We start from the raw sequence: 15,038 nt of genomic DNA, 5'->3' as shown, positions 1-15,038 counted from the left end.
CGATGTTCAGCTGTCGAGGGACTCCGGTCATGTCTGCCGGGGTCCATGCGAAGATGTCCTTGTTTCGTTTCAACAAGTCTTTCAACTTTTCTTTTACTTCTTCCGGTAAGTTTTTTCCGACCATGATGTGCTGGTTTGGGTGTTCGTTGTTATTGAAAATTTTTTCTTCTGTTTCTTCTACAGTGCTTACTTGTTTGCTGGTTTCGCTTTCTACCTTCGTTTTCCTGTTTTCAGCTACGCTGATCTGGCTCGCCATGATGACTTCGGACTTTATACAAATGACCCCGTAGGGTGTTGGGAGTTTTTCCATGGCATGTATTGGTGATGCTATGATACCAAGTCGACGCATTGCTGTCCTTCCCAAAATGACATTGTATGGTGATGCGGCCTTTACTATGACGAAGTTCAATACTTCCGTCCTTGTCTTTTGGCCTTCCCCAAATGTGCACGGAAGTGTTATTTCTCCGGTAGACCATGACCTTTCTCCGGAGAATCCTGTCAAAGGGCTGGGACAATCTTTCTTTAGTTGTTTTAGAGACGGTTTCAGCTTCTGAAAACAATGGTCGTACATGATTTCGCAGCCACTCCCAGTGTCCAGATAAATCCTTTTCACCGGGTGACTTCCTATGACTGCACTTATCACAATGGGTGCCTCGGATGCTTCTTCTTCCTCAATTGGGGGGAAACTTATTGCGACTGACTTCCATGCCTCTTGTGTTACTATTCTGTTTTCCTGGTGCCTTATTTCCGGATAGGGTGAATTGCGACCCCTATCTTGTCTGGGGTTTTTCCTGTCTTTACCCCAATGTCTATCTCTTCCGTCCTCCCCTCCGGCATACCTTACGTTTCCACTTGTCTCTTGAGCCGTCAAGAAAATGTGCGCTTTATCTGTGGCTGTCGTGTATGTTTCCGGCAAGTCCATGGACAGGATTTCTACTAATGCTTTGTATCTCAGACCATGTATGAAACCTGAGACCCTTTGATTCTCACTTAAGCCCCTTATCAAAGATGTTTCGTCTGTATATCTAGCAATGTACTGTCGTACAATTTCATTCTCTTTTCTTTTGATATTATGAGCCTCCAGGTGTATCTTTTTATATTTTCTTTGCTGGCTAGCCATGCCCTTGCCGTATCCTTCAGCGTCAAAGCAAACATGTGGCATGCTACAGGGACTTTCCACTTTTGCATCCGGATCATGCCATTGAAATGTTTCAAGTGGTTGTCCGGATCGTCCTTTCCGTCGTACATCTTCATTCCTTTCGGGAGTCCTCCCTCCGGGAATGGATAGTCTTCAATCCATTGTACGAAGGGGCCAGGCTCCGTTTGGACAATCATGTCTGCCTCCGGAGGTAAACCACCGCCATTTACTTGTTGATTTGTCTGTTGGCCCCGAGTTTGCATTGGTGGTACTCGTGTGTAGCTTGGTTGGGGGGTGAAATATGGATTATTCTGTGGTATGAAGTATTGGTGATGTGGGTAACCGTTTGGAAAGTATTGTGTGCCATATCCCATTGGTGGGATGGGAGTGGTTTGCGGCATGTACGGATAACTGTAGCCGTTATATGCCGGATTGTATGTCTGTCCTTGCTGGCTGACTTGTTGTGTAGCTAGGGGTGGCAAGTTAGCAGCCTGTGCTTGTGTTGAAGCCGTGTTGCTGGCCGGAGGTGCCCCTCCAGTCACTGCATCACTAAATCGTACTCTGTTGGTTGGCTCTTGCGCTGTGTGGGGTTGCGGCGGTGTTTCTGCTTCAATGTCTTCATCCACATCTTCGCTCCAATCATCGTAATCTAGTCGAGTCTGAACACTGCGCATGTTTATGCGTCGTAAACATTCTCTTATTAGTGGTTCTATTGCTTCTGACTGTCTTTCATTATTTCTCGAAAATCCCGGAGGGGACCGCGGGTTCTCCTCCGTCATTGTTCGTCACAAGATCAGTTAGTAGAGTGCGGATGGCGCCACTTGTTTAAGCATAAATCTACACAGGGTCGAAAGATGTGTTACTATATCTTAAATTCGAAGGGTTTAATCTTGCTTAGAACGTATTAAGATTTTACGAGACTTGCTAGCGGTTCCCAGTTGGTATGAAAGTATGGACAACTCTCACGCTACCAAGTATAATGAATATGTGATCTGTTATTTTGTGGCATTTCTCTTGGCCTTTTACAAAGCCAAAGGCCTGCTATTTATAGGCATCAAGCAAAGAGGCTGTCCTTGGTACCTGACGCCTGTTTGGTAGGGAGCCGTTGTTCGGTGCGTCGTGTTGTGTAACAAACTTTGTCTTTTTAGCTCAGGTACTCTGGTACGAGTCTGCAACGTACGAGCGTAGACGTCATTGTCTCGTAGTGTAGTTGGTTCCGGATCATTCGATAATCCGGAGCCTAAACACTTCCGTAAGACATGCCGGAGAGGGTACGTCATCATGTGCCAAATTAAATGTTCAAATTTGATTTATTAAGTATTTTTTCTCTAATTTTGATCGTAGGTTTTTTCTTTGTATAACATGTTACTTAATAAAAGTTATATCAATGAAAAATGCATCTAAAGCTTAATCTATTTATATATTTTACACACAAACAAAAAAAAATACGGTCATAACAAAAGAAATAATTCAAAAGTCAAAATAAAACATTTAGATTGAGACGAAGGGAGTACAAGTTTACATATTGCATGAAACTAACATATTCAACTCAAAACTAAATTTTAAACATATAAAATATAAAAATTTCATGTGTCACAAGCCTAAAGATTCAAATATAATATCGAGTACAGCTTTGTACATTTAAAAATTTCAATACTAAGTAGTTATTCAAACAATCACAAATCATGACCATACTTACACCTGTATGCACACGGATCTGAAGACTGGTAATTTGATATAATGAAAATGACACCGAACTAATTCCATAGGTGATATATATGAAGATAAAAAGCTGAACATACTTTGTTCACGTTCATCCATGTTGACCCCGTTAAAGGCGCATAGATGATGACAGCAGGTTTCGTAGTAGGTTTAGAGCCAAGAAAACAAAAAAATGTAGTGTTGCATTAGCTTAACACAATGCCAATTGAATGCATCAAAATTTCTTGAAAATCACATTGAAAAATTAATAAAATTGTAAACAGGCTGCAGTGGCTATGCTTATAATACCCTCTATGCCTTGGTCAAGTACAATACTCCTATTAACTACAAAAATCACTACAGGTCAAGAATTTCATCAGATTACAAGTGTCTATAAAATGAAATCCTTGTAGTTTCTACTGGATTTCTCCATCCTCTCCAACCTCACCGTCTTCAAGCTCCTCATGACTACCATTTTTACTACGAGACTCTTTCTTGTGTTTTTTATGCTTGCTTTCAATATCAGATTCAGGTGAATATGCATGCTGTCAATTGCAATGCAACAGAATAAACAAATTATTTAGGTTATATATATAAACAAATTATATAGTTGACTAATTTACTTGAATAGGCCGATTTGGGTTGTGTATCATCTCAAATAGGACAAATAAAATTAGCGCAAGGGAGAAGGATTCAAATTGTTAAATTGGTTTAAAAGTAATCTCACTTCCATTTTATAGCACACCCGTTACGACGTCTCATGTATTGGGTTGAGAAATAGGATGATGCTTCTTGTTTTAGTAGGCTCAGAAAAAACAGGTCATTCAACACTTTCTATTGCTCACTTGGTGTTACCTATCTTGTAATTTGGGGGGGGGGGGGGGGGGGGGGGGGGGGGGGTGGGGGGGGTTCAGAAAACTTTTAGAGCTTAATATACCTTTCTTGATTTTTTCCGGTCACTGCCATGTCGACGAGTCTTCTTAGAGTCATCCTTTTCATCCTTGTCAGAACTCGCATCATCTTGATGGCGTTTCCGGTGTTTTCTGTCTCTTCTTTTATCCTCCTTGTGCTCCACAGCAACATCCAGATTCTCACTATCTGAATCATCTTTCTTCAAACGCTCTTTATCTTTACTCCTGTCACGCTCTTCTCTATCTTTCTCTTTCTCCCTTCGTTCTTTCTCCTTCCTCTTCTCTTTTTCCTCCTTTCTAGCCTGTAAGGTACCGAAACAGGAAAACAATGATGACCAATGACACTCAAAATATACAAGAGTAAAAACAGTAAAACACTCAACATTAAAATAGAAAAAACAAAGTAGGTTTGTCACCTTTTCCTCCTCCCGTTTTCGTTCTTTCTCCTTTGCCTTTTCCACCAAACGAGCAATATATTCCTCAAAAGTCTCACGAGCAAGGCTCTCATCACCGATAGCTCTAAGGGGAAAAAGAAGAAGTTAAGAACAGTTGCCTCAAATATCATGCATGTGAAGCCTAATCAGTCATCAACTACTATGGCGGTAATTTTGACGATTTATCATAAAAACCAAACGAGCAGAAGTCGTCTGAAGTGTGTTTGTAACACAACTTATTTATCATTTTATTCTAAAAGTTGGATTACTATATAAGTAATACAACTTTTATAATCTTCTTCGACACACTAATCACTTGTAAAGAAACCTCATGACAATTTGAAAGAACTCTTTTTGATTTGAATCCATTTTGACCCGATACCGGACCCATCCACTTCTTAAATCTTATTCATAAAATAATACCTGTATTCGGAGCTTTCTTCAAAGAGTTGCTTGCACTCCTCCCAGGTTGAAGATGCATTAATTTCCTGAGTTCAAGCACCAAGATAAGTTAGATAGTACTCTTGGAGATGCACGCATGTATACCATTCATTGTGCATACCTTGTTGTCATACAATAAGTCAGTGAAATCTTTGGCAAGTCGCTGACGCTTTTTAACTTCCTTCTCCTCTTTCTCCTTGGCCCTCTCAACTAGATCTTCAAACACAAGCTGCAAAAAAGTAAAACTCCAGCACACTTAGGAACCGCCTAAACATATTTCTGCAGCAAAACACTTTATTTAGTAAAGACATTAAGTATACTTGAATATTTATATCTGATAAAGATGAGATGATGTCCTCCTCCACGACAGCCTTGAAATCTTCAAGTGTCCATGTTGGCAAAACGGGGACCTACAAACAAAAGTAATGTTCATCAACTATGAGCATCATACTAACAAAGGCGAAGACAAAAACATTATAACCAATCCTACCTTCTTTAATTTTATTGCATCTTTCACACGAGTTTTATCTTCATGGTACTGTCAATGAAACCAAAACAGCACATTTAGATTACTGTAAATGAATAAGTATCGCTATAAACAAATATCTTAGCACACTTAGTCATAACATCTGGAAGGCTTTTACAATCAGACATCTAACAAGTTCATATTAAGACTCTTAGGCTTTGGTAGAGATTCAAAATGAATACCTTTTTATCCAACTCCTCAACTAGATCCTCAAACAAATCTCTTGGAGTTGACCCAGAGGTATTTGAAGCAACAGCCTCATAAGCTACCGATGCTTTCACCTGTAAAATTAGAAGACGGTATTTAAACCATCTTATACTTAAGAATAGATATATAAATTGATAAAATCATGTAATTATAGTACCTCCTGACAATAGTCACACCATTGGGTTTTAGCATTAAGCATTCCAGAAATAACGTGTTCATCCATCAACTTGCGGAACATATCACGATTTTTACGCTCTGCCCTTTTTATATGCTCCTGCAACAAATAAAAAAATGAATTTAATAATAGTGGACATAGTATCATTACCTGCAATAATAAGGACAATACTTAAAAGCACCTTCTTGAGTTTCCTCTGTTCATCTTCCTCCTTCTCCAGATCACGAATGTACTCCTGAAAAATCTCCAAACGATCGATTTTTTCAAGGCGTGTACATCTTTCATCATCTTCCAACCGATCTTGGACTTTCCGCCACTGAGTATCCACCTGGAGAGAAGAAATTATGTTAATAACTTAAAAATACAACAAAAAGAAAACACACTATTGACACACCTTAATGAAGCCACAAGTTTCCAAAAATTGCCTGTATTCTAATCTGTACTGTCGTTGCTCTTCTTGAGCTCTTGCTCTCTCCTGAACACAGAATCATGAGTTTATTAGGTTTCACATGCGAGATAGAAAGTATCACATCGCATTTTAAAAGCTTCAAACTCTCTGATGGGTAGAAGAAATTAAGCTCCAAAATGCAATATCCAGAAAAACTTACTTTCTTTTGGAGATCAACCATGTAGTTTTGAAAAAGATCTTCTCGGTCACCAGCTCGATCTACAGCCTTATACCGCTCATCATCTTCAAATATTGCCATTGCTTTGCTGGATTATAAACATACCAATAATAATTGTAACATGTATGAATCAAAAGCATGAACTTGTATATCAAGATCAAACATTGTCTTTATGGACTCACCTCCATCTCATGGATGATGTCAATTCCTTGGACTCCTGAGAGCAATTTAGAACAATAAACACATAATTATTATAAGCAATTTTCACTTTTCAGGCATTACAAGTTAGCTCAAGATACATACATCTGTGTGCGTAAAAGTATAGACTTCTTGAATGGATTATCAGAGATCGACTATATAAAAATTTTGAGACTTCAATAAAAGCTATTCATATTCAGTCAAGATTGTCTTAGCACCATGACCACAAGTGAAATTAAATCTAATACCCTTCAATATTAACTTGCTAACCTTTGACATTTGACTAACTACGACTTCATAAAGATAATCATTAATAAATAGACTGAGAGTGAGAGATGAGGAAGCAATTTAAAGGCGGAAAAAGAATATAATAAAAGACCATATATCTGCCCTAAATCTTCAATGTTTTTATATCCTCATCTGCTGTATTATATGTGAACATGTTTACTTTTCTTAAATCATATTTAAAATGAAAGGGTTTAACACAAAATGTTTACTAATTCATTGGTATATTATAACATACTAGATAAGAGAACATACTTCCAACATCTTTGTGAATTCCTCTTTTGCTTTTCTCTGCCTTAAACGTCTCTCCTCAGTCTCCAATTTCTTTCTTTGCATCAAGTACTAAGATAACAATACACAAGAAAAGATCATAAGAAAAGATCACACAAAACTAGTGTATACATTCATGCACCGGTTAAGCAAAAGGTTTACCTCATTAAAGGCCTGTTTCCGTTCACCAAGAGCTTTTAGTGCACCATATCTTTTATCATTTATTATCACTCGCATAGCCTGATATGCCATATCCATCATGCATAATAAGTACTCATAGCTTACTTTACAATATTTAAAATAACAAAAAAAAGTAAAGCTTTTTTAACAGGTATACCTGCTCCCAGTTCCAATCAGCCTTAACATTTGATTCCTCCAATAATGACTTAAAAGCCATTTTTGCCTCCTAAAAAAGAAGGATTGGTAAAATTCAAGGTTTAGAACTGTTACGTGAACAAAATTACAAAAAATATTAGCACTTTACCTGCTTAGTCGGATATATAAAGGGTTCATCATCAGCAACTTTCTCCTCTGATGGCGTTGTGTTCACCTTTCCAGCAACTGCCATCCCTTTCTTTGCTTCCTGTTAGACACATCGCCAAATTGACTTGTTTGTATATCATTTTCTTAAAATAAGAATAGACATACAGTTCAGCATGGGGTTGGCCGTTTCGATTCATTTACTCGGTAACAGATTTAAATTTTATCTCAACTCAAATGGTTCAAGTGGGCAGAAAGTCGTCCAAACTCTATAGGTAAATTATTTATTAGAATGATTAATACAATTATATTCCCTCATTTTGTGTTCATAGACTAATTTACTCATAATATTTTGTGACAATGGACACAGGTTTTGACAGTTGAAGCCAATCTGACTCGGCTCATGTCAACCGTTGCTCAAAAAAAATGACCCATTTCAACCCAAACCTATTCAGACATGTTACCCAACAATCTTCCCACCTCAACTTCAGTACGACAAAGCTAAAATTTGACTAGGCATACCTCCGTGTCCTGCACTGAGACACCGTCTAAAGTTTTTGGAGCACCATGTAAAGATGAATTGTCCGATTTGTCCCTGAAATATTACAATTTATATAAAAAAATGCCACAGAATCCTTTAAGTATATCAGGAATCAAAGTTTACATTGGAGAAGAATGCATGTTGGCAGAAACAACTGGTGTAACTGCTACATGAATTAAAGATGATGACTCAGCCACCACATTCGCAACGGGAATAATAGGTGTCACTGCTACAGGGCTTGAAGAAACATCATTTGCAGAGCTAACAGAAGCTGGAAGTTGATCCAATGAGGAGGCTATTAAAGTGGCTGGAGATTGAGTCCCTCTAGAAGCTTCTTTTTCAGCCTGCTCACGAGCCAACTGGGCATACAAAAACAAAAGTTAAAAGACAACCCAAATTTGGTCCTGGTAGATAGTAAGACCAGTAAGGTGATAATATATGATTTAAACCTTCAACTCGTCAGGTATTGTCCATTTAGATTGCTTCGTGTCCTTGTTGTAATAGTATCTGCATAAGTATGAACATGTATATAGAGACCAAGAAAAATGGCGGTTGGAAATTATACACAGATAAGAGAATAGTTAGACGTACTTTTTACCCTCTGCAGTTGTGAACTCTTTCCAAACGGTAGAAGCATCAGCCCTCTGTCACACCAAAAAAAAGGCAAACATTAATCACAAATTCACAATTCACTATGCTCGGTAACTTCAATCATCAAGTAGAATTGCAACATTTACGTACTTCACATTAGTCCAACTGTAATATTCTGTTTTGGAAACAACTGTTAATGAATGTGGCATAAAGCTGTGATGAGTTTTAGGCGATTTGTAGAAAAAAATGTCTTGGATACAACTTACTATTTATTAACACCAAAACAATCAGATTTTAAAAAATCTTACTTAGAGACTATAGTTACCAGTCTACCACGAAGTTTGATAAACAAATTATCTGATTTAGATTCAGATTCAGATTCTACAAGTCACTATAATTATTATGAACCGCAAAAATCCACATTATATGTATCCTGTGGAGCATATTAAAACCACAAAAAAGTCTTTTTGAATCTAAAATAATCGTCTATGACAGCAATATCATTTAAAGCAAGATCTCTTTACATGTAACTGTGAGAGACCTAGTACGGGGCTTTGGGGGGAAGGTATTGCTAATTTTCTTTACTACACTGGATACTAATCAATATATGATAGCCAGAGCATTAGGTTGAATGTAGTGACCACCACGACTGCAAAACTAAAATATAGGCCAAAAAAGTCTGTGCTTGATACATTATTAATTAACAATAAAAAGTGCATTTCCCAATAGCAGTGGATTTCATTAGCCGGAGTGGATAACAGAAAGAATGATGTAGACAAGCAGAACATGAGCCACAACTTCAGGATGATTACGCACACAGACCTTAACATGAAAGCACAGTAATAAATAAATAAACTAAAAAACGCTAACTAGGCACACAATAATAGTTACAAAAGCTTAAAAATTGTATAGAACTATAGATGTGATCAAAATGTAATTCACTTCAAACCTAATGTTATGTATTTCTTGGTTGAGTTGTTTGGAACAAACTGTTTTTTTTAACAGCAGTTTGGAACAAACTATTAAATGTGACATGAGATAATACATCATAAATGGATAACGCGCATAATCAAATCACTGTCAATATTCACATAAATAAACCGACATGCTTAAGCATGTTCAAGTAAGATCCACTGAATCCTCGATAAAAGCAAGTATAAAATTAAATCAGCCAATCACAGAGAGATATGTATTACAATTTACAAGTAAACAAATAAACAATAGGTAAAAGACAATATGTAATCATATTCTATCATCCATAAAAGTATGTCATTGTTGGGACTTGGGAGGTTGGGAAGGCACCAGGTCCTCTTTATTTCTTGATTTCCATTTATAGTTTATTAAGATATTCATGAATTATCTTTATTTTATCATTTTTCTTAACCTCAAAAATGAATGGCTTTCTGGACTCGGCAAACATCTAAATTTGATAATTCAACTAAAGCTTAATCTTGATGCACAAACCTCTACCTTAATATTCGTTAATGATGTATCAAATTCTATCAAGCATGCGGATGACGCTTTCATATTTTTCTTATTTTCCTAAGACTTTCTTTATGAGCTTATACGGCACCTAAAACCATCTACCAATGAACTAAAACAGGATTAAGATGTTCTTGAAATGACACATGGCATAATCCTTGATCGAAACGTGTCTTTTTAATATATTTATTTTAATAAGCTAGCTTTTTTAATTGTATATAAATTCAATTTCCTTATTAGACATTTAGACTTAGAATTAAACTCTAACTGTTGTCTTATTAGTACAAAAGACATTATAACCTTATTTGATTGATTGTTTCTCATTAATAAATTCTCTTTTTCTTTCTCAATTCTTCAACTCTTATTACTTATCTATACTATATTATAAAGCAGATTTCTCCTAGATTTTCAACATTGAACTTGAAATTTTCAATATTGATTTTAAGTACTTCCCCAAAATGCCCCTCCTATCTATTATATATTTACCTAAAATAACTATAATACCCTTTCTCTCTCCTCAAATCTCAACCAATCATCTTTTTTCTCTCTCCTCCATAAATCATTTATTCCTCCAATTCATTCAAAATCTTTTATCTCAAAAACCGTACATCAATAAATTATAAAAATTGTATGGGTGTTCTTAAAATTTCATGCTCTTTCATTAGAGATGTCATTCGATATACTTTCGACAAATTTTTAAATCCTAGGGCGGAGCCCGTACGGCTAAGGCATTTGACTATCATACTCTATGACCTATCAACTCCTATAACCTATCACATTCTATGACCTAGGTATCACCACCACTATCTCACCGCCGCAACGCGCGGGTACTTGCTCTCGTTATAATAAGTTATCAACATTAAGACTTCAAAATTTTGAGATTATGATCTGAAATCACAAGGCTATTTGTCGTCTGCTTACAAGTACCGATTTTGATGTGATTCTAAAGTGCAAGGTAAATCCAAAACTCTAACTAACATATTTTATAATTATTATTACTGTTTATTATAATTTAGCTTCGATCATCGGTTTACTTTAACCACAATTTATTTCATACTCACGAATCATGTATGAGGCATATTTGAATTTTTTTATAATACAATCTATATAGCTACCGTACATCTTACGGGTATTAAGACTAGTGAACCACTAAAAGATAGAGGGAGTATGTCTACTGACGATAGTAATTCACTTTGTATAAGCAGCCAACAGCACCTACATCATGATAGCCTACAAGGCCAGTGGACATAAGACGAGCTGATAAAATCGACAACTTAGAAAGTAATGCAACCAGAGATGCAATGTAGTGTCAAATACAAGAGCAGAATTAGCTAGAAAAAAATATATATATAAGCAATAGTTCAGATGTCATCAAAACATAAAATAACTGCCTCAAGAAAATAAAATCACCTTCAAAATTTGCTTCTAATTTCCATGAAATCTACGTATCAATTAAACATCCGAAAAAGGAAAAAGCTCATATAACTAAAACTTAAACATTTCATGTATGACAAGAAGTTTAAAGTCTTCAAGAAAGAGCAAGTTTGTCTAATTCCAGATAAAATGAGGATATGCTTTGCAGGTAAAATGAGTAATAAAAGAACATGATAGCATTACTGCCGGTGATAAAAATATTACTTACCTCCAGAGGTGTCATCAACTCCAACGGTTTTTCCCAAGAAGACTGCTTGGTTTTCTTGTTATAATAATATCTGCAAAGATACGAAAAAAAATGGTTTGCTTTAACTAAGACGTGATATACTTCGTTGGCACTTCTCTTGATTGGTTAACCTAGGCCAAAGGCCCGTTGGTTAAGCTGGAAACTGAGATCCTAAATATAACAAATTTATACAAGAGAGATTTACCTTCTGCCATCAGCAGCTGTAAACTCTTGCCAATCAGCTGCTGCGTCTTGACTAGCACTTGATATCTGCTATAGAAACCAATAAAATGTTTAGCATTGAATAATCAAGAAATCATAAGAGACAATGAATAATAAAGACATACATGAGGAGTGATAGTTGAAGGCTGCTGTCCAATTTGAGTCACCGGTGTAACATTCACTGGACCTTGATTTCCAGAAGACATCCAAGGCTGTCCTCCAGTCGAGACAACAGGTGGGTGCATCTGTGAAACACCATGAAAATGAGAAGACACATTTATTGGTTGCGCAAAAGACGGCGCATTGAAGTGAGACAAAAATTTAATTATATACATCCTGAAGGGTGATATAACTAAATATGTATGACCATAAAGAGCGAAGCAAGCCTTACGGTATATGAAGGGCCACCCAAGCTAGGCACATGACTGTTTGTATTGGCAGAATTCTGGAACTGTGGTGGCTGCATGTAAGACATGGGCGGTTGTGACGATGAAGAAAGGTGGCTTGGCTGACCTGGCCTTTGTTGCATCGATTGAGAAAACTGTGGCATCTGAGGTTGACCCATCGGTCGATATTGCTGAGCACCTGAAGCTGACTGCATATATGAATGACCTGGTTGTGCTGGAACTGCGGGCCGAAACTGCTAAATCGTTTTTAAAACTCAAAATCCAATGGTATATTATTTCAAAAAAAAACAGGATCACTAAATAGAGAACAAAGATACATACTTGCATGGAATAGTTTGTTCCAAAACTTTGAGAGCCAACAGATCCAATTGTTGGTGGCCGCAGAGCCTAAAAGTACAACAGTTGTTATACTACATAAACAGTCAACATACAAAACTCAAAGCATTTGAAGATACAACTCATATTCAGGCATTCAGCATTACATTACATACACTCATAAACATAAAAACAAATCCCCAACTCGCATAATTGTATCCCTCACATCTTTACGCATAACGGCTATACATTCCACTCATCAAAAAGAACTCAATACTTATCATTTTGTAGTTGTACACCACCAAACATGCTTTAAGATGTTTTACTCTACAACCGCGTGAAACGTGTTTGGTAGTGTATGGCTAAACAATGGTGTACTACGGATCACTATCTTAATCATGGCAAATTGTAATTTTAAAAACATAAATGACCAGCAAATTCATAAGAGAAGATGGCAACATTAAGAACATCACAGCAAGAAATTTTCTGATGCATTGAAGATCTAAGCAATTTCGTATATATATATAATATATATAGGGGTGAGTTATCTTGAGAACTTACAAAAAAAAGAACGCGAGAACCATTTTGTACCACACATTCTCTTCCCCATTCTCTTTTTGTAAAATTTCGTCCTCTTTAAATAGAGATGCAACTCGATATACTATTAACGGCTTTTTAATTTTCATTTTCTTTTTGGTACTTACACATAACCTACGGAAGTGTAGGTTAAACAAAAATTATGATTCGGAACGGGCTTCGCCCTCCGGGAAATTCATAAAGGGTAGCTGGTGGTGGTGATAGGTCATTGAGGGTGATACGTCATAGTGTGATAGGTCATAGGGGGTGATTGGTGATGGGTAATTGACCTAACAGGCTCCACCCTTAGCCACCGTGGCTCCACCATGGATTGACAGGCTCCGCCCTTAACCTTCATTATTGTGTATAGATGGTCATTTACTAATTTACATGCGAAAACTAAGACCCTACACATGTGTAAGTACACAAGTACAAGGGGAAAAAAATGAAATTTAAAAAGTTCAAAAGTATATCGAATTGCATCTCTAATGAAAGAGAACGAAATTTTAAGAATACCCATACTTTTTTTTCATCTAACGATTTACGGTTTGTGAGAACATTTTGAATGATACGAATGAATTTCCATTTTTTATTAAAGAAATAGAAAGGGGGGAGGAGAATGTGTGGTCCAGGATGGTTCTCGAGTTCTTCTTTTTTTAAAGGTTCTTAAATAACCCTTCCTCTAAATATATATAGGAAAAGGTTATATTAGGAACCTCAAAAATTGAAAAAACCTTCTTTAAATTAAAATTATTTACAATATGATTGCTTACACATGTTCATATGACTATATAATTGGTTACAAATGTTCATATAACTATCTATATACATTTGATTATCACCAATCTCATGAAAAAAATAATTTATAATACTTGCATATATATGATCCACATGCATACATGTGCTCATAGAAATATTCGTGCACATGTGATCATAGAATTCATGTCTCCAAAAATTGTATAATGGATGATAATCCATTTCTCTACATAATTGTAAAATCCAAAACTTGGACCTAAATACCTCAAAAACAATCAAAAAACAATCACCATGTAAAGAATAATCATTAAACTTGATTTAAAAAGTTTCTGCAATATTTGGGGTTCCTAAAATAAGTAATTGTGGTATCGGACCTTTTGCCAACTAATTAACCTAGTCTAAAGCTTTCACGAACAAAGTCTGATTTGGGCAAACAAGGTGGTCAGAATTCAAACCTAGCGATGCTCGAAGCACCAAAACTTCCATTAACGTATTAAATTACGACACACCGAAGCCAGTGTAACTCATACCTTAACATCAAATAAAAAAAAAAAAATCTACCTTAACAATACTTATAAGGCAAACCCTAGGGCACGGTTATCTAGTTCGACTATATGAAGATGTATATAAAACCCTAAAAAAGAATGCAGAATATGTATATACAGAGTATATAGATACAGATATAGAATTATAGATACAGAATAAGTTGTGTAATTGATTTACCTGCGAAGCCAGATTTTGGGGGTTATTTTCCATTGCTGTTGAACCCGCAGATATAATATGAATATGTGAATATAGATATCGATATAAGAATAATAAAAACCCTAATTCGAGATAGTGTATCAATACAATACAATTCAATACAATTAGCAGTTGCCCTGCTTGGTTAATAGGTGCTGCGATGGAGATAGTTGGAATGTTTCTTGTTTATTTATTAGAGATACAATACTACAAGTAAATTTGGGATCAAATTTTGTATTATTTACTTCAACGTTGGGTTTTTTTAATTGAGGACATACCCGTCATAGGTGAAATTTAATCAAGGGGGAGTCGGTTTAAAAAACAAAACAAAAAAAAATTAGGTTGTTTCTTTTAT

The 15,038-nt window shown here is 36.1% G+C and overlaps 1 protein-coding gene across 3 annotated transcripts; it reads right to left on the bottom strand.

Annotated features, from left to right (window-relative positions):
* Window positions 1-3,065: 3,065 nt before the first annotated feature.
* On the bottom strand, window positions 3,066-14,878 carry LOC122607306 (pre-mRNA-processing protein 40A). Of its 3 annotated transcripts, none has more exons than XM_043780253.1 (27): window positions 14,666-14,878; window positions 12,617-12,682; window positions 12,280-12,531; window positions 12,014-12,133; window positions 11,872-11,939; window positions 11,649-11,718; window positions 8,525-8,577; window positions 8,383-8,440; window positions 8,057-8,292; window positions 7,915-7,987; window positions 7,397-7,495; window positions 7,250-7,318; window positions 7,075-7,152; window positions 6,898-6,984; window positions 6,342-6,376; window positions 6,142-6,247; window positions 5,928-6,008; window positions 5,715-5,861; window positions 5,516-5,632; window positions 5,334-5,432; window positions 5,116-5,163; window positions 4,946-5,035; window positions 4,747-4,854; window positions 4,608-4,672; window positions 4,167-4,269; window positions 3,777-4,052; window positions 3,066-3,384 (listed from the first exon to the last, which is right to left on the bottom strand). In XM_043780253.1, the coding sequence occupies exons 1-27, from the start codon at window positions 14,696-14,698 to the stop codon at window positions 3,256-3,258; spliced, it is 2,766 nt and encodes a 921-aa protein (XP_043636188.1). In that variant the 5' UTR covers window positions 14,699-14,878; the 3' UTR covers window positions 3,066-3,255. The 3 variants fall into 3 exon arrangements, with proteins under 3 accessions (XP_043636188.1, XP_043636189.1, XP_043636190.1); XM_043780254.1 differs by having other exon boundaries at window positions 11,872-11,936; XM_043780255.1 differs by having other exon boundaries at window positions 12,280-12,528.
* Between the last annotated feature and the right edge of the window lie 160 nt (window positions 14,879-15,038).

Source organism: Erigeron canadensis, chromosome 7 (assembly GCF_010389155.1).
Source record: "Erigeron canadensis isolate Cc75 chromosome 7, C_canadensis_v1, whole genome shotgun sequence".
Taxonomy (NCBI): Eukaryota; Viridiplantae; Streptophyta; class Magnoliopsida; order Asterales; family Asteraceae; genus Erigeron; species Erigeron canadensis.
Note: the sequence above shows the minus strand (reverse complement) of the source record. Positions and strands in the feature narration are given on the sequence as shown.